Source organism: Setaria viridis, chromosome 6 (assembly GCF_005286985.2).
Source record: "Setaria viridis chromosome 6, Setaria_viridis_v4.0, whole genome shotgun sequence".
Classification (NCBI taxonomy): Eukaryota; Viridiplantae; Streptophyta; class Magnoliopsida; order Poales; family Poaceae; genus Setaria; species Setaria viridis.
The window spans coordinates 23145621-23171944 of record NC_048268.2 but is presented as its reverse complement, the minus strand read 5'-3'; the positions used below and the strand labels follow the sequence as shown (position 1 = coordinate 23171944).

The window sequence follows — 26324 nt, the reverse complement described above, 5'->3', positions numbered from 1 at the left end:
CCAATTCCTCCTGTTGTTCTTCTTGCTGAGGCTCCTCTTGATTTAGGTCTTGGTCTTGTTGAAGATCGAACATCTGGTCTTCTTCCATAGGTTCATCATTAAGATCAGGCACCATGTGCTGGTGTTGATGCTAGTGGTTTGGCTCAATTTGGTTATTCTGCTGTTTGTGTTCATCTTGCTGTTGCCCAACATTCTCATTTTGGTTCAAAGGGATGCCGGGAAATATGAAATTGTCCTGGAATCCAGGAGGGGGTATGCCTTCATCCTGTAATTGCCCTCCCAGAAGTGTTTGCTGAATAATTTCACATTGGACCGTGATAGAAACCCCCTCAAAATCATCTCCCTCCAACAAAATTAGATAGTGAGGCACATCCTCCAAATTAGTGACTCTTGCTTTTACTACTACCCTTGCCATAACACTATCTTTTTGCCAATAGATTAATCTTCCAAAAGATTTAATGTCCTCTATGTTGCGAGAATCAACTAGGAAGCCTATCAGCAGGAGCCAACACTCTGTAACAACTCTACCTAAATTAAGTGCTTTAATTCTAAACCAGTGTCAAATTAAATCCCTAAGTTAAGAAGTGAAATGATCTTTATAAACCTAAGAAGCTCTCTTTTGGAGTTTGTTTTAAAGCTTGAAATTCTATATACAAACTTAAGTTTCTGCCCAAATAAGAGTTGTAAAACTTTTAAATTCCAACAACTTTTGTTAAAGGCACCTTGTCTAATTCGGAGTGGAAAGGAGTCAAAAACAGCAACCCAAGCCGGCTTCCCTACAGGACCCTAAAAATCTCTTAAGTCCTGGAATTCGAGTTTTCCTCCATCTTTGCAAGCTTTCATCTCCCGTTTTCCTATCTAAACTCGAGTCAGAGCCTTAATAGAAGTTGTAATACCTCAAGAGTGTTCCAACTTTGTTACACTGACCCAGATCCAAATCGGGCCCGAACTTGTTCAAAATCCCAGTCAAAGTGAGGTAAACCAGTCAACTCACCCCGGATGCTAAAAATCCTAAGTCTGGAATCCCAGATTTTTGGCTAACTTTGGCCAGAAATATCTTTGCATCCTTTCACAATCTAAACCGACACCTTAAACAAAGTTTGAAGAAAGATCAGAGTTGAACAAGTTTGTTTAAGGGAGTTTCGGGAGTTGTGTTGAAAGATTCGGAGAAGGATCGCTCCAAAGCTGGTTGGGCTTGCTGCCCGAAGGGAGCCTCGACGCCCGCGCGCCCGAGCATGTTCGCTCGCGCGCCGCGCGCCGCGTGGCCGCCGGACACCAGCAGCTCGCCGGTGCCCTATCCCCAGCGCGACAGCGACAGGACGAGAGCCACGGCACCCAACCCGCGCCCGCGACAGGATGGAGCGAGCGCAGGGCTAGCCAATCGCCGGCCGAGCGCAAGTCGCCTTCCGCCTGCCACGGCTCTGCTCCGCCAACCCGGTTCCGCCCGTTCGCCGAGAGAGCTGAGATGCCCCCGACGTCCCGCGCCTCCGCCCGCTCGCCCAACCCCCACGGTAGCCTTTCTGCCTTGCCCGCCCGACAGACCGGAAGCCCCAGACGCGCGCCGCCCAAGGCCAATCGCCGCCGAAGACCACTCGGAGCTCCGCCTCCTCTGCCCAATGGCGTCGTCGGCCAATGGCCGCCTCGCTCAAGCACTCGCCGCTCCCGGCCTTATCCTTTCCCCACCGGAGCCCCGCCTCGACCCTCCGCGCCACCCTGGTCCTATAAAAGGGAACCCCCTCACCGGCAATGCCACCCCTTGCCACCGCCCGCACCTGCGCCGCCGCTTTCTCCTCTGCGCCCTGCTTTCTCCTCTGAGCCACCGCTTTCTTCCCGCGCCGCCGCTGAGCTTCCGTGGAGCTCACCCCCTTGCATCACCCCCACACTCCGGCGACTTCGCCGCCACCCGCAAGCCGCTTCTTCCAACACACCAGCCGCTCGCTCCTCCGCGCGGTGCTAGAGCTTGCTGGTGTCCACTAGAAGCACCACCGCCGCCGGACCACCGTCGAAGTCTCGCCGCCGCCCAAGCCTTCGTGCGTACAACCTTCCCGCCCCAGCCTGCTCCTGCTCGGCCCCAAGGCTTCGCCGGTAGACCTGGAGGTAAGCTACTTAACCTCCCTGTCTTTCCGTCTCGCCCAACCCCTGTCCTTTTCGGTTCGTCCGACCCCTCTTCGTTCGGTTCGTCCGACCCCTCTCCGTTCGGTTCGCCCAACCCCTGTCCTTTTCGTTTCGCCCGACCCTTGTCCTTTTCGTTTCGCCCGACCCCTGTCTTTCCATCTCGCCCGACCCCTGTCTTTTTTTCGGTTCGCCCGACCCTTGTTTCGGTTCGCCCGACCTTTTCCCGTTCGTCTCGCCCGACCCTGCCAAGTTCGCCGACCCTTTCTCCGCCTCGCCCGAGGGCTCGGTTGTAATTCTTTTTCTTTGACCCGAGGGTATCGGTGAAATGTTTTCGGGGATTCCTCTGTGTTGAGTCTGAGGACCTCGGTACAGTTTTCCTTAAACCTGAGGGTCAGACCCTAAGTTTTCCCCAATCCGACCCTCTCATCTTGCTCTCCACCAACAGAAGTTGAACTCCCCCACTTTTTTTCTGTAGCTTTGCTACCAGTGTCCGTGTTAAAACATGAGAGTGTTGAAATAACCATCTAAAATGTTTAACCCCTGCATTGCATTTCCGTGTAGAGTTGAATCTCGCCGACGGGACGTACGAGCTTCATCCAGCACCAGAAGAAGACCCCGCCGAGGAACAGCTGCATCCCTGCGAAGGAGAGCCCGACCCAGCGCAAGACCCCGAGGAGCTGCAAGCTTTTTCTGAAGGCAAGCCCCGGTGCATGAACTCCCTATTTTGCTTTCATGCCACTTATTGATTACTTGATTGCTTATTTACGTTTCGAGGAGTTGTAATGGAACCTTAGATGCATAACTTAGTACCTTGTTTTTGAATACTAGTTTCTAAGGCCGAGTAGTTGCATTGCTTAATAGGTTTCGGTAAAAGTCGAGTGATCTCCTGTCACTCGCGAGTTATAGGAGTTGAATGTTTCAGATTTGTCGCAACTATAAGGACGATGGACGGGGTCAGGCTAGTGTTCGATGCTTGGTGGATTGCCCCGTCTGTCTAAATGAAAATGAACTAAGGTCGAAACATGTCAGCGTTTGTGATCAAGTGTTTGAAAGTAATAATCTCATACCTAGTATGGGATGGGGAAGCCTAGTACCTGATTGAACTGGGGCGTGGCATACCTTCCGGCTGTCCTTGGAACGTCGTTCCCATGGTGCATCATGTGGGTGCAAGTGCGGTCACAGTGCAGCAATAGGCCGGGACTGTGGAGCATTGCATGCCAAAGGAAGTTGGCCCTGGCACGTGCCTAAGGGATCGATGGGGACGGCTGACAAGTGAAGCGACCCTTCGTGGTGCGTGGATGTCGTGAGATTGGGTTTGCCATGCATGGTTAATAAATTCGAATCGATTCGTCTGCCTCTCATAGATTGGGACTACTTGATCGCTATTCTGCACTGAGTAAAGATGGAACATGATGATGATTTTAATCTTGATGTTTGTTAAGTAATTGCCTGGAAACCATGTTTGTTTAGTATAAGTTGCTAATTTAGAATGGATAAAGAACATAGAACATGAGCTAAAAGGTTGAAAGTAAGGACTGACTTTAGACGCTTTTGGCAAGAAAACCCCAGAGCTAGAAAGCCTTGCATGTCTAAGTCTCGGTCGTGTCTTTCCGATGGGTCAGTCTTGCTGAGTACTAGTTGCTCAGCCTTGTTGTGGCTAATCTTTTTCAGGTAATGTCAGTAGCTTGGGTGTTGGTACCACTTGGCCGACCCAGCTTCCTCCAGGCTGGACCGTCGAGTGGGATCCTTCCTCGGATGGCGAAGGAAGGAGTTTTTGATGTCATGATCGGCTCCTTCATGATATCTTGTATCGACGTTTAGCTTCCGCTAGTTTTAATTTGACCTCGAACCATGCAAAATTTCGGTTTGAATTTCCAAAAACTCTGATGTAATAAATTGTTGAACTATGTTGTCATGATGGAATGTTGTAATCTCTGTGCTACTCACCCTCGCGTGAGCGATGCTTCTCGATCCTGTTTACGTGGTTTCTCGGAGGAAATCCGACGGTCGACCAAGTTGACTTGCTTAAAGTGCATAATCGCATGTCAGGCGACTTCAATGCATTTTAGTCAGGTTAATTTGGGCGGTTCCGCCACACACTCCCTATTGAACATCACTCTCTTAGTATTTGGTCCCCTATTGTGATTGACAAAAGTGAAACTGAGACCACCTCTCTGATGAGGACTATGTTGAACCAAGGCATCTCTATCTGTGGCTCTATTGAGTCTTACGAATGCTTGCGCCCGATGGAAAGGACATTTTTGGATTTCTTGTATCCTAAGTTCATATTCATCTTCTACTAACCCCACAATAGTGGCTTGAACCTCAGCGGATGGAATCTCACCAGGAGGAAAACCGGAGACAGTGACGATCGCCAAATCCTCATTTGCTGGCGCCGCCCTTGGAACCACCACCCTTGCAAATTTGGGTCTCCCCTAGACAATGACTCTTGCGAACCCAAGGAACATCAATGGCGTTGGGTCAACATTCAAAAAAGCCATGTCCTTTTCCGGATTCTCTCGCTCTCCGCGCTCGTCAATGGAGTGACTTGGGATTTCTTGCGAGTGGAACAGTGGCAGTGGGGAGAGGAAGGAAGACGAAGGGGTAGTGCCCTTTTGTGTACTAAGTAGTTCTAGTCCCAACGCTTGGAGAGAAGGGAACACTGGTAGGCTTTGAGTCAGCCCATTTGCCTTTTGTGAGGGGTTCCTGAACCAGTTTAGCCCAGCACCGTCTGGCCATAAAGTGGTTGAAATTTTTGAGGAGAAATTATTGCTCGGCGGCGTAGTAAATGCGTCTGCAAACCGTTTTAGATTTTGACACAAAGGGCATGTGTAAAGCTGATGACCCTTTTGATTACAGTGCCGGCAAACTAGCATCCATACGCCTGCATGCTTGGGGTAGTTTGCAGTTGGGGGTTTCCTGTGGTTGACTTGGCGGCCTGTAGCAACAGTACCGTGCTTGGTGAAAGACCGCCCAGAAGATCTTGGTGCAGGATTTCTCAGGAGGCCAGAAGTAGCCCGTTGGTCAAATTTGAAATCGTATGCCGGGTTTGAGGGGGCAGTCTGCTGAAGACCAAAATTCTCGAGGTGGAAAATCTATTGAAGTCTAAGGGTTGGGCTTCATTATTCTGATGACGCAGATGCTGCTTCCGTGTAGCATCAAAAGACCGGGAACCCAAAGGAATGGAATTAGCACCGGAAAGAGGCACTGATTGCCTTTTCACCACATCAGCGAATGAGCCGTTAATTTTTGAATAATCAGATTTCCTTCAAGCCCTAATGGTATTCTGGTCTCACGGTTATGTTATTAACCCCAGAAAGATGTGCAAAAGAAGACCTCACAGAGACATTGAAGAGGTTCTTGTTATTTTGAAATTAACCTTTTTCCAAGTGAATGAGGGCCCTGAACCTTCTTGGCAAGTTTTAGAGCTTTAGAAAAGACAATATCATTGAGCAGAAAGAAGGAAAGACCAAAAAGCTCACAGATTACTGAACTTTGATTGATAACCATGAAACCCACATTTCTAGAGCTTACAGAAAATTTAAAAATTTGATCATCAAGCTGCTCTACTAAGAAAAGGTGAGCTTTGCCCCCCGGACAAAAAGCAAACAAGTGTTAACCAATTCCTCCGAGAGCCTGAATCTATTTCCGCTAAAAGATACAAACAGGTGAAAACCCTGCCCTGCTGGTTTCCCATCAAAGTTCACTTGAGAGCCCAAAATGCTAAGAACTGATTGACTGAATGCTCAGAACGATGGAGCTTCCAACCGACGAGATGAGGCCATGAGGATGAATAACGCCAAAGAAACAAGCATTGAAGAGTCGAACATCTCAGGATGCTGAAGCTTCCAACCAACGTGATGAGGCCATAAAGGTTAAAAACACCAAAGGATCCCCATTGGAAGGATCCCGTGCTCAAGAGTGTAACCAGAGTTCAAGCACAGCTGGTTCTGGTGATGACGGTGATGTGGCGAAGAGCTTGTGGTAGCCGACAGGGCTGGAGTGACCTTCGTCGGGTGCTGTGGACGCTGGGACCGGGGTGGTCACCGGCGGGAAGAGCGCCCTCTCTCAGCTCTCCATGGAGGAATGGAGGCCCGCTGCACCCCTCTTCACTCTGATGATCCACGTTCCGGCCGCGACGTTCGGACGGTGCCGGCGGCCGGCGGGCACACTCTGGGTGAGGGCGTCCGGGTGGTGGCGGCGGCCGGCGGCCGAGCGCTAGGTGCGGCCGGACACTCTCCTCTTTGCCTCTCCGCTTCCTCGGACTCCGCAGTCCGGCCAAGTCACTTTCCCCTTCCCCTTGTTCTCATCGACGAAAGGCGCGTCACACCGCCATTCAAACGCCATTGGCGGACAGGCCGTTGGCCCCAGCTGCGCCCATACCCACGATGCCGCCGACGACGCCAAGACGAAGCGATCGTCTCGCAAGCAAACCTCTGAACCTCACAATCCGGCCATCGAAGAAGGGTGAGCTTCTCACCATGAAGAATCTCGGCGTCATCAGCCAAGATGCTGATGCTGACTGCATCTCCTCGCAACAATTTGACAAATTTCTGTCCACCGCAATGCAGCCACAGCATTTTGCTGCTGTCAGGGATATCTTCCCCATGGCTAACGAGCTGTCTGACGCCCAACTATTGCAGATTGCGGCCCAGGCAGGATGGGTGAGCGCCTGAACGATGGGTGCTCCACTGCCGGTCGTCTCCACACGCTATGGAAGCTGCAAATGTCAACGTGCTGGTGTGGAACGATCGTGGCTTGAACGCCCGTTGTCGACGCGACGTCCTACGAGATGTGGTTGCCGAAGCTGGCGCCTCCATTGTGTGCGTCCAAGAGACGAAGTTAAATGTAATCTGTTAGATTGATCTCCTTCCCAATGGGCCCAAAGGCCCATAGGGACCTTGATCAGCGCCCTGATCGGGGGCGCTCACCCTAGCAATGGGTGGTGGGCCCCTGTCGCGCTGCGCTATATAAACAGGGTGGGGGACCCGGCTCGGCTCACGAGGTTCGCCGCTGCCAGCCGCCCCACCGACACACCTACCGATCTAGGTTTGCGCAGTAGCGGCGGGAAGCACCACCGCCACCTCACCGGCGACCGGACTCGGCACTGCGCGTCGCTGCCTTGCGCAGACTCCACCAACCGAACCCGCGATGGCCAGCAGCTCTGCTGCTCCCACCTCTAGGGGTGAAGGTACCCCTATCTCTCTCTCTCACTCTCGGCACACACACCAGGAACCCTATGACCCTCATGTTAGTCACGATCCCGACTAGATGTGCATCTAGAGATCCTAGGCAAGGCCCTAACAATGGTATCAGACACCTCACTAGAAGCTCTTCTAAATCGGGAAAAAGAAGTAGATAAGGAAAAAGAAAAGATCAGAAAGAAACAGAAAAATGAAACCCTAACCCTAACCCTAGATCTAAAGAAAGGAGGGACGCGGGGAGACTTACCTGCTGCCGTCCTCACCGTCGCACGTCCACCGACGGCGAGCGGCAAAGGCCGGCCGAGCCTCGGGCTCGCCGGGGAAAAGGTCCACCCGAACCGCCGGCGCATCCGCTCGGGGCTCGGGGGGGCACAATAACACCACCAAAGGACCGCTCGACGGCGGCGCGCCCAACCTCGTGCTGGACGCGCGCGCCAGCAAGGGGACCCGCGGTGGCGCCGGCCCTCCTCCGTGGTCACCATGGCCCTCTGGATCTCGATTTCTCGGGAGGCTCGGAGGGAGAATGGGGGGAGGCTAGAAAAGAAAGGGGAGGGGGCTGCCGCGGCCGTGCGCCGGCGGGGCCATCCCTCCACTGCCGCCGCCGGCCATCGCCGGGCGCGGGAGAGACGGCCCTGCCGCCGCCGACACGGCGGGCGCTCGCGGGGGAAAGAACCGAATGAGCTAGGGTTTTCCAGGGAGCTGGCCGTCGGCCGGTTTTGATCCGCCGCGATTGACGCCCGACCGTTGGATTTGGACGGGCGGTCGAGATCGTCCGGGCCAGATTCGGCCTAGGCGGGACGCGGCAGCAGGCCGCTTCGGCGGCCCAGGCCCAGGTTGCGGCCTGCTAACCGCAGCCGCGCGGGAGGCCAGCGCCGAGCCATTTTGGCGGGCCGTTTTTCGTGGGCCGCATTAGCAGGCCGACGGCGTCGCGGATACGGGCCGAGCGTGGGAACGGACTGTTGGCCGTTTTCGCGGCTGGGCCGAAATACGTGTTTTGCACAGTAACGTCTGATAATTAGTTTTTTCTATTTCCAGAAGCATTTACTTGATGTTTTTTTGCATAGTTTTAGTCTCTAATCTAATTTGAACCAATGGGATAATTTGTATTAGAGATTAATAAAGTTTGTACAGTGTTTTTGCTTCTGAAAATAGATTTATTTCACAGTTTCCGCTGCAAAAGTCATATTTATTGCTCCATTTAAATTTAAATTTGAACCAACGAGACAATTAAATTTTGTGAGAGCATGATAAAGTTAATTAGATCATGGTGCTGTTATTTTCTAACCAACGTTGTTAATAACTATATCATGATTTAAAAAGTTCTTTTGATGCTTTTATTTCTATTTCTGCCCAACGGTGATATAGTTTTAAATTGCATCAACAGTTGTATGTTTTTTTTTGACCAACGTTGGAAATAAATCATGCAATTGTTGTTATGATCTCACTTATGGATTGTAAATTTCAGGATCATTCAACTTAATGGCTTGTCTCAAAGAGATACCCATTCTGAAAGACAACAACTATACAGAATGGAGGAAGAAGATTGAGTTCTCCTTCGTTTGTGGAGAAGTTGACTGGGTGCTGACCACACCGCGGCCACAAGCTCCACAGAAGCCAGTAAGGGCTGAAGGTGATGATGATGCTGCATGGCAGCAAAAGGAAAGGGACTATGCTCCACTGGAGTTGGCATACACCCTTGAAAAAAATGATAGCCATGTGCGTGCAGGAAGAGGACAGACTTAGATCCTCATATGGTGGTTCATTGCACTATGTGAAGGATAACAAAAAAAAGATTGCTAACTCCTCTTTCAAGGCACGAGGAAAAGCTCCTATGCAGCAGAATCACCAAAAGCCTCTCACAGTAGACAAAGATCAATGTCTACACTGCAAGAAAAGGGGCACTTCAAGAAAGACTGTCCCGACTGGTTAAAGTCAATAATGGCAAAAAGAGGTGAGAATACTATTTCTTTTGTAAATGAATCCTTGTATACACAGTATTCGAAATCTACTTGGTGGATTGACTCAGGTGCAACTGTTCATGTTGCAAATTCTTTACAGGGATTCCGTTCGACGAGGACTACGCAAAGAAGCGAAAGATGCGTTGAAGTCGCAAATGGAGTCCAAGCAGAAGTTGAAGCTGTTGGCGATGTCTCTCTAGAGCTAGTTGATGGTTTCATGCTTGTACTTAGAGATGTGCTTTATGTTCCTTCGTTACACAGAAACTTGATTAGTATTTCCCGTATGGACCATGATGGTTATGAATGTCATTTTGGAAATGGAAAGTGTGCCATTTGGTTCGATAATGCATGTGTTGGTGTTGCCATCCTTCACAATGAGTTGTATTTATTATCACTACGTGAAAAAGTAAATTCTGTGTGTGATGTGAATATGAATGTATCCTCGTCAGAGAAAGAAACAAAGAAAAGAAAGAGAACTCATGAAATATCATCGAAATTATGGCACTGTCGTTTAGGCCATATTTCGAGGGGGAGAATAGAAAGACTAGTCAAGAATGAAATTCTTCCTCAATTAGAGTTCTCAGACTTAGAACAATGTGTTGATTGCATTAAAGGAAAATTTGTAAACCAAATTAAAAAAGGCGCTAAACGTAGCACAGGAGTTTTAGAGATAATCCACACTGATATTTGTGGACCATTTCCTGTGAAAAGCGTGGATGGCTATGACTTGTTCATAACATTCACAGATGATTACTCCCGTTATGGTTACATTTATCCAATTAAAGAAAGATCAGAAGCGCTGGATAAATTTAAGATATTTAAAGCTGAAGTTGAAAATCAGCATAACAAAAGAATCAAAATAGTAAGATCCGACCGTGGGGGAGAGTACTATGGTCGACATACCCCATTTGGCCAAGTTCCTGGACCTTTTGCAAGGTTTTTGCAGGAAAATGGCATAGTAGCCCAGTATTCGATGCCGGGCGAGCCTCAGCAAAATGGAGTAGCTGAAAGGCGTAACCGTACACTGATGGATATGGTGCGCAGCATGATGAGTTATTCCACCTTACCATTGGGACTGTGGATGGAGGCGTTGAAGACCGCCATTCACATTCTAAATAGAGTGCCAAGTAAGTCGGTGCCCAAAACACCGTACGAACTATGGACAGGAAGAGTACCCTTACTAAACCACCTGCGTGTGTGGGGGAGCCCAGCTGAGGCCAAAGTATTTAACCCAAACATCGGGAAGCTAGATCCCAAAACAGTAAGTTGCCACTTCATTGGCTATCCGGAAAAATCAAAAGGTTTTCATTTCTACTGTCCAGACAGATATACAAAGTTTGTAGAAACAAGACAAGCGATTTTCTTAGAGGATGAAATAGTGAGGGGGAGCATGGTAGCTCGAGAGATTGATCTTGAGGAGAAGCGGGTGTGTGCACCTAATCCGATAATTCAGGAACCATACTTCTCACTACCTATTATTCCCGCACCGATAGTTCCTGAGGTCGTGGTGCAAGCACCCGCTACAGTCCCTGACATTGTGGTGCAGGCACCTGCTGTGATTCCACCCGTGGAAACGATGAGTGAAGTTTTGGAACCTGTCCTTCAGGAGCCAACTGAACCCACCATTACACACGAGGAAGAGTTGCAGCAGCCACCTCTGAATAGTGTGCCACAAACAGAGGCACAAAATGTGCTCGAAAGTGAGGGGCCTAGAAGGTCTCAAAGGGTCACAAAATCAGCTATCCCTGATTGCTATAAAGTTTATAATACAGAAGAAGTTCATATAGAAGGTGATCCCACTTCATATGAGGAAGCCATGAAAAGTGTTCACTCATCGAAGTGGCTAGAGGCCATGGAAGATGAGATGAAATCGATGAGTTCCAACAATGTTTGGGAACTTGAGGAGATTCCTAAAGGAGCCAAAACAGTAGGCTGTAAATGGGTCTACAAGACTAAACGTGACTCCAAAGGGAATATAGAAAGGTATAAGGCGAGACTTGTGGCAAAAGGCTTTACACAAAGAGAAGGAATAGATTACAATGAGACTTTTTCTCCTGTCTCATGTAAAGACTCCTTAAGAATCATAATGACACTGGTTGCACATTTTGACTTAGAGTTACATCAGATGGATGTAAAGACGGCATTTCTAAATGGGGATTTAGAAGAAAATATCTACATGAAACAACCAAAGGGTTTTATCATGGAAGACAAAGAGAATATGGGATGTCGTCTAAAAAAATCCATTTATGGATTAAAGCAAGCCTCTAGACAGTGGTATCTAAAGTTTAATGATATAATAAAGAAATTTGGGTTTCAAGAGAATATAGAGGACAATTGTGTCTATGCAAAGTTCAAAAATGGGAAATACATTTTCCTAATCCTGTATGTGGATGATATCTTACTTGCAAGCAGTGATATCAGTCTACTGCAAGAGACAAAGAAGTTCTTGTCCTCAAACTTCGATATGAAGGATCTTGGTGAAGCATCATATGTTTTGGGCATAGAAATTCACCGAGATAGATTGAATGGGGTCCTTGGATTATCACAAAAGGTATATTTAGAAAAGGTTCTAAAGAAGTATAATATGCATGCGAGTAAGGCCACACCTGCTCCTATAGTCAAGGGCGACAGTTTTGGAAATTTTCAATGTCCCAGGAACCAGTACGAGATCGATCAAATGAAAGCTCTTTTCTTGTTGCTGAGATGCTAGGAAGCGGCTTCTCCACTTTCGTCTCTCTGCCGGCCTCGGGCACCAGAGGGGGCATTCTGATCGCCTGCAAAAACCCGGACGCCGTGTGCACCTTGTTGCACGCGGGACGTTACTCCATCACTACCACAGTGACGGTAAACGGGCAGGACGCGCCTTGGAGTCTAACAGCGGTTTATGGTCCTCAGCCAGAAGCGGATAAGGTGGAGTTCTTGGACGAATTACGTTCTGTTCAGCAACTCGCCACGGCCTTGTGGGTTATCGCCGGCGACTTCAACCTCCTCCTGCGTGCGTCTGACAAGAACAGAAACAACATAAACCGGTGCAATCTAGGGAGGTTTCGGCGGTTCGTCGATGAACTGCAACTCAAAGATGTTTATTTGCATGGCCGCCGCTATACTTGGAGTAACGAACGAGAGGATCCAACAATGGCGCAACTGGACAGGGTGCTGGTCTCGATGGACTGGGATGCACGTTTTCCGTTTGCCTTCCTTCAGGCCCTCTCCTCTTATGCCTCCGACCACTGCCCCCAGCATCTCGCCACTAATGCTACGTTTACAGTGAAACACCATTTCCATTTTGAGCCTTGGTGGCCGAAACTGCCTGGCTACCAGGACATGGTCACCCGAGCTTGGTCTTCTCGCTGCGCCTCCTCGGATCTGTTTGTCTGCCTGGACCACAAGCTCAAGAATACGGCGAAAGAGCTTAAAAAATGGAGCAGTCGAAGTATTGGCCAAATCAGAACACAGCTCCTCGTAGCGAAGACTCTCATTCTCTGGCTGGATAAAGCACAAGAGCAAAGAATCCTTACTGCTGATGAAAGGGACCTCAGGAAACAGCAAAAGTGCAAATCACTTGGCCTGGCGTCCCTTGAGCGAACTATGGCGAGGCAGCATTCACGATTGCTGTTCCTACGGGAGGGGGATGCAAATACGAAGCTTTTTCATATGCACTCGAGCTACCGCATAAAAAAGAAGCACATTGCCAAACTAGAGCACGATGGTGCTGTCGCGCTCACCCAGGAAGACAAAGAGCAGCGCCTGTTCAATCACTTCAAGGCGATCATGGGGACGCCCTCAGCTAGAACAGAACACATTGATCTCCTGGCGCTGGACTTTCAGGCCTTCGAGCTTGGTCACCTGGATGCGCCTTTCTCCGAGCAAGAAATCTGGAACACGATCAGAAGTATGCCAAATGAACGAGCTCTCGGACCAGACGGCTTCACTGCAGAATTTTACAAAGCATCATGGCAAGTGATTAAAGGGGATGTGGTGGCAACATTCAACGCTTTCTATATAAATACGTGTGCTCAGTTCAGCCGGCTCAACAGCGCCCTGATAACACTTGTGCCCAAGAAACAAGATGCTGCCTCACCGAGAGATTACAGGCCGATAAGCCTCATACATAGCTTCGCCAAATTGGTGGCAAAGCTACTGTCTAATCAGCTAGCACCTAAGCTACATAAGCTGGTTGATGTCAATCAGAGTGCCTTCGTTAAAAACGCTCGATCCATGACAACTTTAAGTTTGTCGAATAGGCAGTGAAAGCTTTACATCGAAAGAGAAAGGCCAACTTGCTACTCAAGCTAGACATCTCCAAGGCATTTGATACGGTGTGCTGGCCATTCCTGTTGCAAGTGCTCCAAGCACAGGGTTTCGGGGATAAATGGCGTGACTGGGTGTCGGTACTCATCTCCACTGCCACCACTCGAGTTATTCTGAACGGCATACCAGGCAACATCATACACAATGCACAGGGTTTAAGGCAAGGGGACCCCTTATCCCCCATGCTATTCATTTTGCTGATGGAGGTGCTGCATCGCTTACTTAAGAAGGCTGCACAACAGGGGGTTTTGGCTCCCCGGCTGATCAGGGCATCCACCATCAGTGCTCTCTGTACGCCTACGACGTGGTCATCTTCTCAACACCAAACGTACAGGACGTCATCACAATAAAGCAGGTGCTTGACTTCTTTGGAAATGCCTCAGGTCTGAAAACGAACCTACAAAAAAGCTTAATTGCACCGATCTCCTGCTCACAAGAACAGATCGACAGGATCAGAAATTTTTTCCCTGCAGAGCTAACTGAGTTCCCAATCCAATATCTGGGACTGCCGCTAGCAGTGGGCAGGTTGAGGAAGGTGCATTTCCAACCACTTATCGACAAGATATCCAACACTATCCCAACATGGAAAGCACAGCTCATGAAAAAGGCGGGGAGGTTGATAGTCGTTAAATCAGTGATGAGCTCCATATGCACTCACAGCCTGATCTCCCTGAAGGTGCCTGATTGGGTTTTGCAAGAAATAGACAAGCGAAGGAAAGGCTTTCTATTGGCAGAAAAGGCGAAAGCTCAGGGGGGACAATGCTTGGTTGCCTGGTCAGTTGCTTGCAGGCCATTTGAGTTTGGCGGTTTAGGAATTTCAGACCTTCGCACTGCATCTTTTGCTCTCAGATTGAGGTGGATGTGGCTGAAGAGAACAGATGGACAGAGACCCTGGAAACATTTGTCAAACGACTTTGAGAGGGACAGCAACCTCCTAATTATCTTCCAGGCATCGATTCAGGTTCAATTAGGCGATGGAAATCTGGCCTTGTTCTGGACTGATAATTGGCTCGGGCAATGATCCCCTTTATACTAGCTCCTGAACTTTGCCACATGATCAAGTCTAAGATCAAACGTACATGGATAGCGGCCGACCTGAATGGCAAGAGATGGATAAGGGACATTGTCGGACATGCTACAGTACAAGAGTTGTCCCAATATGTTCAGCTTTGGCATGTAGTTTCTGATGTCGAGCTACGCGTCGGAGTTGAAGACAAGGTCTCCTGGAGGTGGGAAAGTTCTGGGATTTACTCAGCACGCTTGGCATATAGAGCCTTGTTCCTCAGCTCGACGACATTCCCAGCAACTAAAGCTCTGTGGCGCGCATGGGCTCCCCTGAAAGTCAAGTTCTTTGCTTGGTTAGCACTGTGAGAACGCCTGTGGATGGCTGCACGTCGCAAGCGTCACAGGATCTAGAATAGCGACGATTGTGCACTTTGTAGCTAGGAGCCTGAAACGGCAGAACACCTCCTTGCACGATGTACCTACACTCAGCAGGTGTGGTTGGCCGTCAGCCAAATAATCGGCATTCAGAATGTCCCACCAGCTCTGAATGATTCTCTGATGGAATGGTGGATACAGAAGCGAAACAGACTCAATGCCATCAAGACAAGAGGCCTCGATTCAACGTTCATGTTGGTCTCTTGGAAGATTTGGAAGGAAAGGAACGATCGAGTCTTCGCAAGGGTGACGGAAAAAACCCCAGCGCAGCTAATCGAGGCGATAACTGAAAAAGCCCTTCTCTGGTGTGCAGCAGGGGCGCGTTGCCTCGCAGCTCTTGGGTGGCATGTTGCTGCTACTAGTTAGGAGACTATTCTCCAGGATTTTCTTTCCTAGGGTGCTCGAATTTTGTATCGTGTGCGTGCGCCCGGTTGGCCCACGTTGTAAAAAAAGTTTTCATTCTCTTCTTGATGGAATGATATGCAGCTCTCCTGCGTATTCTAGAAAAAAAATATCTGTAGGTATTTGTGGCGACCACGCCCAGGCATGTTTTTCATTAAGACGTGGGACATATATGTAGGTATGAATTAGGATTGTATAGAATTCGCTTGTGCAGTAATGTAGTTTTCTGTATTTTTCACTTGTAGCTAGGGAAGTTGGGATGCTTCCGTAGGTCTTTTCTGTCCCATCCTATGTCCTCTGTTTTGAAATCTGAATCTGTTCAATTAAGGGGTGTTTGGGAGGAGGGGGCTAAATTTTAGCCCCCGTCACATCGAATGTTTGGACACTAATTAGGAGTATTAAACCTAGACTAATTACAAAACTAATTACACAACCTCTAGGCTAAATCGCGAGACGAATCTATTAAGCCTAATTAGTCCATGATTTGACAATGTGGTGCTACAGTAACCATTCTCTAGTGATGGATTAATTAGGCTTAATAGATTCGTCTCGCGATTTAGCCTAGGGGTTCTGCAATTAGTTTTATAATTAGCTTATGTTTAGTCCTTCTAATTAGTATCCGAACATCCGATGTGACAGGACTAAAGTTTAGCCCTTGGTATCCAAACGCCCCGAGTTTTGTGGCGACCCAATGATCCAGAGAATCAGAGAAAGCAAAAATCGCATCCCTACTCATAGCTTACTTTTCACTGCAGTTGGGGCAGACCATACTTGACAAGGGATTTCTTCACCTCTTGGGAGAAAAGATGGGGGGGGAATGTGATGCTTATTGTTGCTGAAAAGATGATAAACTAATTGTTGGAGCTCTTAACCTTATTGGAGGTGATACACTGTTTGACCGGTTATGGGGATGCCTGCCAGATGCTTACTTTCCCAATTTGCATTTTGATGCTTGCTATTATCAGGTAATTTGCCCATGTTTTAGAACCATATGTTTGGAACAATGTCATTATATGGTTTGCTTATAGAATAGTGATATTGTCCAGGCGATTGAAGCAGCCATAGAGTTAAACCTGAGTAAGGCAGAGGTAGGTGCTCAGGGAGAGCACAAGATCCAGCGTGGTTACCTCCGAATGACAACTTACAGCTGCCACTACTTTTCAGATCCTGGTTTTGCGGCAGCTATTGGAAATTTTCTTACACATGAGACCGCTCAGGTATTTTCATGTCGATATTTTGAACCATTTTCTCGCCAAAACTATGTGATATCAACCTTGCTGTCTTTGTTGTACTCACTTCTATGTGTGCTGAAAATAATCTTTTGTGGACGCATATACAACTCTTTCATCTGAGTGCATAGTATATGTAGTTAATCAGTGTAGTTTTGCCATCCACATCCAATGCCAAACTCACCCTAGATTGAGTACCACATCTGGCACCCTTAAATCTGAAACTTGTCCTGCTTTAGTTTCAATATTTTCCGCTACATTGGCCTCACATTCTTATGGGCCGATCGGGTGCTCTAGTGTACATCATCATCCCCAATTGTTGATATACACACACAAAAAAAGAAATTATTACCTCAGCAGTACCACTTTTTGGAGCTAATGCTACTTTATGTTAGCCGGTGCTGAGTGTGACTAAGATTAGGACATCTTAGTAAACACGCATTGACTTTAGCAGTAGTTTGTTATTACCATATATTAATGCATAAGGCATGATATCTTATTTTACCTTTTTCTAGCTTACTGTTGATAAGTTCTATTTTTCCCCCCAGTGGTGAGTAATTGCTGACATTACCAGTGTGGTGTTTATTTTATATCAGACTCTCCTTTTCTTAAAATACTTAAGGAAATGCAGTTTATTATGATGGACAGTTTGCATACCTTTCTGCCTTTTCCTGAAACTCCCAACTAATATTCTTGGTGTTAATAATACCAGGTTAAGCATGTTATTAAGATCCTTCATGATTCCGGTCCATACAAGGAAGACACACTGAAAGAGTGCTGCTCAACAAGACAACGACCTGTAGAACACAGAAGGGGCTTACTCTTTGCATACTGTTTTATAGAATTAGCATCTTTTATGTAGCAACAGGAATACGTGTAATCCCATTAAGTATACCAAATTATGAATCCCACATTTGTACACTGCTAGGAATGTAAGTATTTAACATGTAAATCCAAAAGGCACGAAAGGTCAACATCTAGACCCAAACATTCTGCGATATTGTGCATCTCTGCGTCAGAAATGCTTTCTGGGCGCTATTACATCAGCCTTACAGGAACCTACCCGTTGAGTTGGGAGCTATAGCTATACTTGTTTCTACTTTTCCCAACATTAGGATCTGATGCTTCGTGTATATTGCGCTCTTTCTAATGGGATCTTCCCCATCAGGAGGATCATCTGAACTATTAGTAGGAAATAGGTGAGCAGTTCGCATCATCCAAGAGGATATGCAGGAAAGAAAGGTTCAACGTCGCATCAGCATATCAGACAAGATCCAAGCCCAAAAGGACGTCAGATATAACGCACTTACTTTATAATACTAAGTTATTAAATGGAAGTCATTTTGTTTTGTCAAAACTTCTCTGACTTTGATTAAATTCATAGAAAAATACATAAATATCTACAACTGTCATTTAATCATGATACGTTAGTATCCTAAATTTCATAGTACCACGCTAGTAGGCTCAGCATATTAAAAAGAAATAAATGTTTAAAAGTCTTTTAAAATTGCTATAGTACATTAAAAAACCGAAGCCACAAAACTAGGATAAACTATTAGAAATGTTTGAACCAGCAGGCGTAAAATAATGCGCTATATCAGTTCAGAAATCATTGCCGGGTGAAGTAACGCTACATCTGGCATCGTTAAATGTGAAAGGGCGCCCAATGTGAATCTTGTTCTGATAGTACTTCACGTTATGATTGGCTAATGCGTCTCTGCTGTGCAGATTGAGTGCTCTATGATGGCTATTGCGTCTATGCTGTGCAGATTGAGACCCCGTTTGGTTCCCGCTGCTTATTTTTAGCACATGTCACATCGAATGTTTAGATACTAATTAGGAGTATTAAACATAGACTATTTACAAAAATCCATTACACAGATGGAGGCTAAATGGCGAGACGAATCTATGATGAATTAATTAGGCTCAATAGATTCATCTCGCCGTTTAGCCTCCATCTATGCAATTAGTTTTATAATTAAAACATATTTAATCCTCCTAATTAATTTCCGAATATTCGATGTGACACAGACTGAACTTTAGCTCGAGGAATCACGGGGTGCTCTTGTGTGTGTTTGGTTCGCCTTTGATTTCTAGCCTGGCTAGCTTTTTAAGCTTGGGCATGTCTAGCCTGCTTAGCCCAAGCCAATAGGCCATTGTTTGGTTGGAGTGATTGCCCAAGCCTGAATAAGAAATGGTGTATTTGGTCATCTGGTTTTGCTGCAACAGAATCACCTCATCTTTCAACCGGAAAGTTTACCACCCCCGCCGCCCCCCCCCCTTTGAAACATTTCATCGAACACGTGTGGTGCATGGAGTTCGGTCTGGTGGTGGCGCGCGCGTGCGGCAGGGACGCCGAAGAAAGCAGGCATCATGGCTGCGGGATGGCGCATGCAGAGCTCCCGGAGGCTACGGGCGGAGTGGTGGCCGGCGGGAGCTTCGGCGAAATTCGCATGGAGGTCTCCGTCGAGCTCGGGCAAATCCGCCTCCTACTTGACCGCGCCACCTTCACTCCATGGCCGGCTTGCGCCTTTGCCACACTCGCCGTGCCCTGCTTGCTGCCGTCGTCCTCCTCAGTCGTCACGCACCGAGCCCAGCGGTCTCACGTCATCACACCCCAAGCACTGGGAGGTGACGGGAATGGCAATCGGGTGCTAGCCAAGCCAGGCTCGCTGGAAACGGACGCCCACAGCGTTTCCAGCAAGCCAGGCTGCGGGCTGGTCAGTGGTCTGGCGAGGACTGGCTAAAGGCCCAAAACAGGAAACCAAACAATCTCAAGGTGGCTTCCTGGACCATGGTTGAGAGTTAGCCATCTAACCAAAGGGACCCCTTGTGTACAACACTATGACCACGAAATCGCGTGGACAGAGGATTTGTTGTTGCCTTTCATCGGTCTTACTTTTCAGAGCTATGAGCTTGCTCTCCCTTTTTAGATGGTCACCAATATCTCCCTCATCTCGCCTCAAATAAAGGAGGAGTTGCATCTTCCCAATAGGAGAGCCCACACCAACTGTCACTCACCGAACAGCTTCTTCCACGGTGTGCCTTCGCCGGCCTCTTCCACACCGTGCCACGCCTCGACGTCCACGGCGAGCCCATGCTGCAAATCTCATCCGACGAGCAGGGGCCGCAGATCCGTGGTCGATGTCCACGGCCAACCACCGCCTTCGTGCCCATGGTGGTTAACTGGTTGGCGTCACCATCCACCACAGGCCACATGAGGTGGTGGAGGTTCGCCATAGGAGGATGTCAACTCGGACATTGGATCCACCTCTAAGCATGGTGGAGCAGAGCAGCGGGCAGATGTGGAGCCATGCATGAGCTTCCAGGTTGCGGTGGCTATGCGCAGATCGGCACCGCAGAGGTAGCGTTGGAGAGGGAGGAGGTCATGGTGGGAGAGAAAGGGACGAGTGGCGGCATAGAGAGATAAATGTGAAGAGAAGCTACTGACATGTGGGACCTATATGCCAAAGTGTATATTGGGATTGGTGTATTGGTGATCTGCTGAGACAACTCTTCAATAATCCAAAAAAGCAATATTAGTAATCACCAATACCACCTTATTGAGGATAAATTATTGGTGAGCTACTAGAGATGCTCTAATGCTACTCAATGCTTGCCGATCCACATACAAAATACTCATTCTGTTATTAAAATAGTAAATATGTGTTGGCTATAGCAGGAGATTCTTAATATTCTGGATTAATCCAGGAGTAACATTTTTCTAGGGTTGTCTAATTTGGATTTTTTTTCAACTTTATCATCAATTTATATTTTTTTATATTTAAAAATTGACAATACTAGACTCGTTTGAAAAATATTTTGATAATATATAATTAATTTATTTAAAATTATGTTTTTTTAGATACTGCTAATCAAAGTTTGAAGAATTTGACTAGGGCGATAGATGAACTTATATTTGTGATTAGAGAAAGTAGCTTTCTTTCTTTTTAAATATCAGGTTAGACATGTCGTTGAAGTGTTACTCTTGCATGATTCTGGTCCATACGAGGATGAAAGGTTTAGCATGTGTTTAGTTGGAAGGTTGGATCGGGTTGAACCCGTTTTTTCGAGTGTTTGGTTCAAATGGTACTGGGTTGTGGTTGTCCCATAGAGGAAATATTCTGACCAGAGGCGGGTTCAGCCTGCCCTTCCAAATCGGAGAAACCATGGCGACCCACTTCTGGTGGCTGCGCGAAGTCACGGGGAGTGCGAGGGCGGAGCGAGGGAACGGGGAGCAGCGCGGGAACGCGGAGCGGCGCCGGCGTTTGCGCCGGCACGGGGAGCAGTGCCGGCGGCTTCACGGGCGTGGAGGGAGCGACGCTGGCACGCCTCGCGGCCGCGGAGGGAGGTGTGCCGGCGACCTCGTGGGTGCGGAGGGAGGTGCGTCGATGGCATCATGGCGCAGACGGAGGGGCGCCGGTGGCCTGGGGGGTGCGAACAGAGGGGGAGCGAGGGAATAGAGAGCAGCGCCGGCGTCCGCATCTGCGCGAGGGCAGAGCGAGGGCACGGGGAGCGGCGTCCGTGCGGCCACGGGTGCGGAGGAGGAGCGGTGGCGGCATGCGCATCGGAGGGGAGAGAGAAGAGCCCAACGAAGAAGAGAGGGTCAGAGGATGACGTGCGGGCCCCGTGTTTGTGTCCCATCCCATCAGCCCTTCAACCAAACAAAAAATGTGGAATAAACATAACCCTCTAACCAAAATAAGAAATAGATCCCATCCATTCCTAAAAACAGAAATAGGTCCAATCCATTCCTAAAAACAGGGTTAGGTCCAACCCACCCCTTCTGATCCCTGAACCAAAGATTCCCCTTCTGATCCCAGAACCAAAGATTTGCATACTGTATCGTAGCAGTTCCCTTTTATGGGGGTAGCAACAGGAATATGCCTCCACAAGAAAGTGCTGTTTAAAGATGGCAATGGGTAATTACCCGCTGGGTATGTGCTGCCCATACACTTACCCAAAAGAAAATATTTTACCCCCTAATTTACACATACCCACGCACGGTACCCTTAGGGTGTGTTTGGTTTGGAGACGAGATGGGATGGGTTGGTCCTATCCCAGTTTTTTGATAGGATCGTCCCGACTCGTGTTTGGTTGAGAAGGATGGGTTTGTCCCCATTTTTTTGTTTGGTTGGAGGTACTAAAGTAGATGGGACGACCACCGTTTTCAGCTTCTGTTAGCTACCGTCAGCGGGCCCCACCTATCATTGTCACGAGTACATCTTCCTCCGTGTGACAACGGCCAGCCAGGGGAGGCCGCCGCGCCGCGTGGGGAGGTCACCACGCCAGCCCTTGGCACCAGCCGCGCCGCCTGGGGAGCACGCCGCTTGTGGAGCTCCGGCCCCTTGTCGCGCCGCCTGAGGACCCGCCTTCGTCGGCCTTGTGCCCCGGCCGTGCTGCCTAGGGTCCCGCCCCCGCCCGCCTCGTGCCCCGGCCGTGATGGAGCTCGTCGTCGCGCGACCGGCGGCGGAGCTCCCGCTCTCCCGACCGGCGGCGTAGCGGCCGCCTGAGCTCGTCACCCGCCGCTCGTCCCTGCTGGTGCTATTCCGCTCAAGCCTTTCTCTAGCACCTGCTCGCTAGCGCGCAACGGAAAGGCACGGCGCTCGATTTGGAGGGATGGGGTTGTCCCACATATTAGAGGAATATTCCTCTAAGGGGATGACCCTATCCCACTTGACTCCCATCCAAATACTCCTAAAATTAGGACCGTCCCGCTCCGTCCTGTCCCATCCTTGAAACCAAACGTTCCCTTACCCACCCATGGGTTATCCTTACCCATGATTCCAAGAATGTTTGCAAAGCAAAATTACATGTATCAATATACCAGGCTCTCAATTTCAGCCAAAGCATCACAAATCAATAATAAATTCATCAAACAAACATGCTACATGAACACCTGATCAAAGTCTAATAGGTAAATCCATCATTACAAAATACCAAGTGCCAATTTCACGAGTTCACATACAGTACAGCATACCAGCTAGGAATTACCGAGTCTCCACCACATGACAGCCACACGGCTACACCCATACATACTACTAAATTAGTGAGTTCATCACATATTACATGTTCGTGACTACTCAACCATAGCGATAGTTGTAATACTAGTGAGTAGCAATTTAAGTATTACAACCAAAAGGAGATACATAAATAGATAATTAAGCTTGCATTGTTGACATGGAGTTGCTGCAGTTTGATAAAGCTTGAACTTGGGATAGCACAGCGCCAACAAGTTACCATCAGTTGCATTAAATCATCAAAGGGCAAGCCCCAACAAAAGGTCAAACAGCAAACTATGTGATATTGCTTCAAACGGTAAGCTCCTACAGAAGATAAGATATCATCAGTACAAGTTATGTAGCATGAATATGTATATTGCACAAGATTAAAAAATAGAAACATGCACCTGAAGCTTTTTTTGTCTTCGAATCAACCAATCTTCTGCCTCATCCTTCAGATTCTCCTGAAACATGTTAGTCATTTTTATACACAAGTACAACAATCATATATAAAAACATATGTGTGGTTATTTACCTCCCACTCTGATCCAAAAAATTTTTTCATGCACAAGATAATACTTTTTGCAAGCAGCCCAATTTTCGAATCGGTCCAGCCACCCTCCGAAAATAACAGACCAGCTGCTTCACCATTCAAACGAAATACAGGTGCTGACACTGCTTTTTCTGCTGTATGTCTCTCAGCATCGATATTCTTCAAAGTAATAATGTCATCATGAAGTGATAAACCAAATTGGAAATATTTTTCAGATCCAACTATATGTTCATAACAAGCATCCAATGCATCACAACATGGAGTTCCCACTGTCCCTTTATATATACCAAGACTACCATTCAATTCCTTAACCAGTGGTGCATTGGCTTTATCATTCAATTTGGTACCACTCGTTGCACAAACCGTGAAAATAACTTCATAGCTTAAAGGATCACAACTAAGTTTGACAACCTCATGCCTTTTATCAGTTTGAACAATCAATATTGCAAGGTCATTTTCAACAATCCTTGAAAGCACATAGGCTTCAGTTTGATACTTTTCTCCTCCAAAGTAGACAATAATTTTATCATCTAACCCATGCGCATGATGTTTATCAATAGTAAGTACCAAAGTGTAGTTTTCCTCATCTACAAGAATCAAACCAGTACGGTATGCTGTTGCCGTTGACGAACCGACAGACATGTCAGATGCAACCGTCACAACAGAGCTTAATGCTTTTGAAAGCAATCCACGATAATCGTCTCCATCCACAATCTAAATATATGTAAACAAACAAATGACAAAACAGATTAAGATATAGATACATAAAATAGTAAAATGCAACAATATTAAGAAGTAATAACTAACGTTACAAGTTACACTGTCCAATTAAAAAGTGCTCAGTCATACAAAATTTAAAAGCTCGCAAAATATAATCCATTGAAAATACAAGGTCATATGACTATATGAGTGTTATTATCTTTTGGAAGCAGCATTGCGAAAACTCACGGTTTCCTGTTTCTAGCAGAGTAACAGAAACAGTGCAATGCTCAGTCGGAGAGTCAAGAAAGCAGGCAGGCAGATGTGACCTGAGCTCTAAAGACTATTTTGTTCAGGGAGTGTTTGGATAAACCCCGCTAAAGTTTAGCACCTGTCACATCGGATATTTAGATGCTAATTAGGAGTATTAAACATAAGTTAATTACAAAACTAATTGCACAGATGGAATCTAATCCGCGAGACGAATCTATTAAGCCTAATTAGTCCATAATTTGACAATGTGGTGCTACAGTAACCATTTGCTAAGATGGACTAATTAGGCTTAATAGATTCGTCTCGCGAGTTAGCACAGGAGTTCTGCAATTAGTTTTCTAATTAGCTCATGTTTAGTCCTCCTAAAATTAGTTTTCTAATTAGCTCATGTTTAGTCCTCCTAATTAGGATCCGAACTAATTAGGATCCAAACTAGTATCCAAACACCCCCTCAATCATTTCGAGGGGTTCGTTAAAAAAACTATTACATTGTGTAACTATTATACTGTGATCCTATGGCTGCTCAGATTGGGCAACGCAAACACAAACAACTTGATATGCAAATTCCAAAAAATAGAGACGGATTTTATACACAACATAAACACTAAATAAAGTGATTCAAGTGGGATAAAAAGAACTTACAGGAGGTGGGGGAGGAGCAGTTGGAGGCACTACAACATCATCCCGTGCCCTCTTCCGAGACCCTGGGGTACCTCTAGCGTCCATCCCAGTGGAGGCAGTGCGGTTGCGTTCAGATCGACGAAGCCCTGCAGGTGACTCTGCAGCAGTGGCTGGCGGTTCATGAATGACAAGTTCTCTTGGGCGACGACGTTCTGCCGCATGGGCAGCATTTACTGCAGCTTCAAAGGCCTTATCTCTTTTCTTTTCTTCTACCATTATTGCTTTTCCTTTCTCCGCCGCTGTTGGTTTCTTACGTTCTCCTGCCATCGTGTCAAACAACCACACAAGAAGCCCAACAGCCAACTTCCAACAAAGGCAATCACTGCCAGAAGAAGCAAACTGCCACGCAGGGCAAAGAAAACTGTTGTCATAATAAATAAATCCAGTAGGAAGACTTAAAATATGAGAGATGGAAACCCATCTAAATACCTCTTTTTTAGCAGAACGTCGCCGGAGAGAACAACTCACAAGCTCGCCAGATACGAGGAAAAACCGTCAGCGGGCACTGGAGAAGGAAGATGGCCAGGTAAGAAACGGAGATCCGGGTAATCGAGCAAGAAAACAGATGTAGTAGTCCTGAGTACCTCCTACAAAGCACCTCGCGTCTCGCGAAGACAAGTTTTGGAAGAAGGCAGTTGCCAGATCGAAACCCCAACGCAGCAAGCTTGCGCGAGCCTGGGAGGAGGAATGCCGGCGACGGAAGAGGTCTCCAGCGTCGAGAATAGCTCCTGGTGACGCCCGCCCGCCGATTGGACGGCAAAAACCAGTGCAGTGATGGTGGCAACAGGGTACGGCGGCGGCGGCGGCCGGGCTCGGTGTCCGCTCAGTAAAAGTTAGGGATTTTGACTGACCGAGCACACCCATTGGGAGAACGAGGGGGTAAAACACAGTCTACTGCTCTGGTTTCTTTTTTGTTTTTTTTAGAAGCAGCGTCGGGCTGGGCCTGCAAGGGTTCGGTTCGGCTTCGGCCACTTCCGAAGTCGATCCGTTCCTTAATTTAGCATGTGGGCCGAAAGAGGATCAGCAGGGTCATGACCCGTTTGACCCCAGTTGCCGGTGCTCAGCGCCGCCACGCCCGCGTTGCCTTCACCCTTCTCTTCTTTTTCATTCTCTAGTTTTTCAGGGTGAAGCCGAGCAAGACCCCGATGCCCACGTAGATGGCCGCCATCTTTGCTGGCGCTCCTCCCCCGGGGTGCCCGGCCGATGGCCGCTTCCGGCTGGTGGGGAGCCACGACGGCAGCGACGGCTGGCCGGCAGGGTTCTCGGGGCCCACTCGCGGCTCCAGGTCAGGTCGTGGCACGGCGCGTAGGGCGTGGCCGTGCGGGCGGCCTGTGCGTGCCGAGCGCGACGGCGGCGGCGATCGATTCCGGTGAGAGGTGGGGGGGGTTTCGATTGGATCAAGGCAAGTGTCGACGAGCACCAGTGGCTCACCGGGGTTCTGTTGGTCGCGTCGGTCT

General features: G+C 47.9%; 1 protein-coding gene and 1 pseudogene across 3 annotated transcripts; one reads left to right on the top strand and one right to left on the bottom strand.

Moving 5' to 3' along the window:
• The window catches only part of LOC117860361 (uncharacterized), a 51583-nt pseudogene extending 34121 nt beyond the window's left edge, over positions 1-17462 (top strand).
• Positions 17463-22564: 5102 nt separating this feature from the next.
• On the bottom strand, positions 22565-25740 carry LOC117862228 (uncharacterized). 3 transcript variants are annotated; one of them, XM_034745762.2, is made up of 6 exons: positions 25452-25740; positions 25297-25372; positions 24829-25228; positions 23197-23928; positions 23069-23125; positions 22565-22985 (listed from the first exon to the last, which is right to left on the bottom strand). In XM_034745762.2, the coding sequence occupies exons 3-6, from the start codon at positions 25132-25134 to the stop codon at positions 22971-22973; spliced, it is 1110 nt and encodes a 369-aa protein (XP_034601653.1). In that variant the 5' UTR covers positions 25135-25228; positions 25297-25372; positions 25452-25740; the 3' UTR covers positions 22565-22970. The 3 variants fall into 3 exon arrangements, with proteins under 3 accessions (XP_034601653.1, XP_034601652.1, XP_034601654.1); XM_034745761.2 differs by having other exon boundaries at positions 24829-25206; XM_034745763.2 differs by having other exon boundaries at positions 23069-23113; positions 24829-25206.
• Between the last annotated feature and the right edge of the window lie 584 nt (positions 25741-26324).

Excerpts from the sequence above, each read along its gene's own strand:
- LOC117862228 (XM_034745762.2), bottom strand. The coding sequence starts at position 25,134 with ATGGCAGGAGAACGTAAGAAACCAACAGCGGCGGAGAAAGGAAAAGCA. Across the intron at positions 23,929-24,828 it reads CTGCTCCTCCCCCACCTCCT|ATTGTGGATGGAGACGATTA; the intron begins GTAAGTTCTTTT and ends ACATATATTTAG. Across the intron at positions 23,126-23,196 it reads TTTTTGGATCAGAGTGGGAG|GAGAATCTGAAGGATGAGGC; the intron begins GTAAATAACCAC and ends AACATGTTTCAG.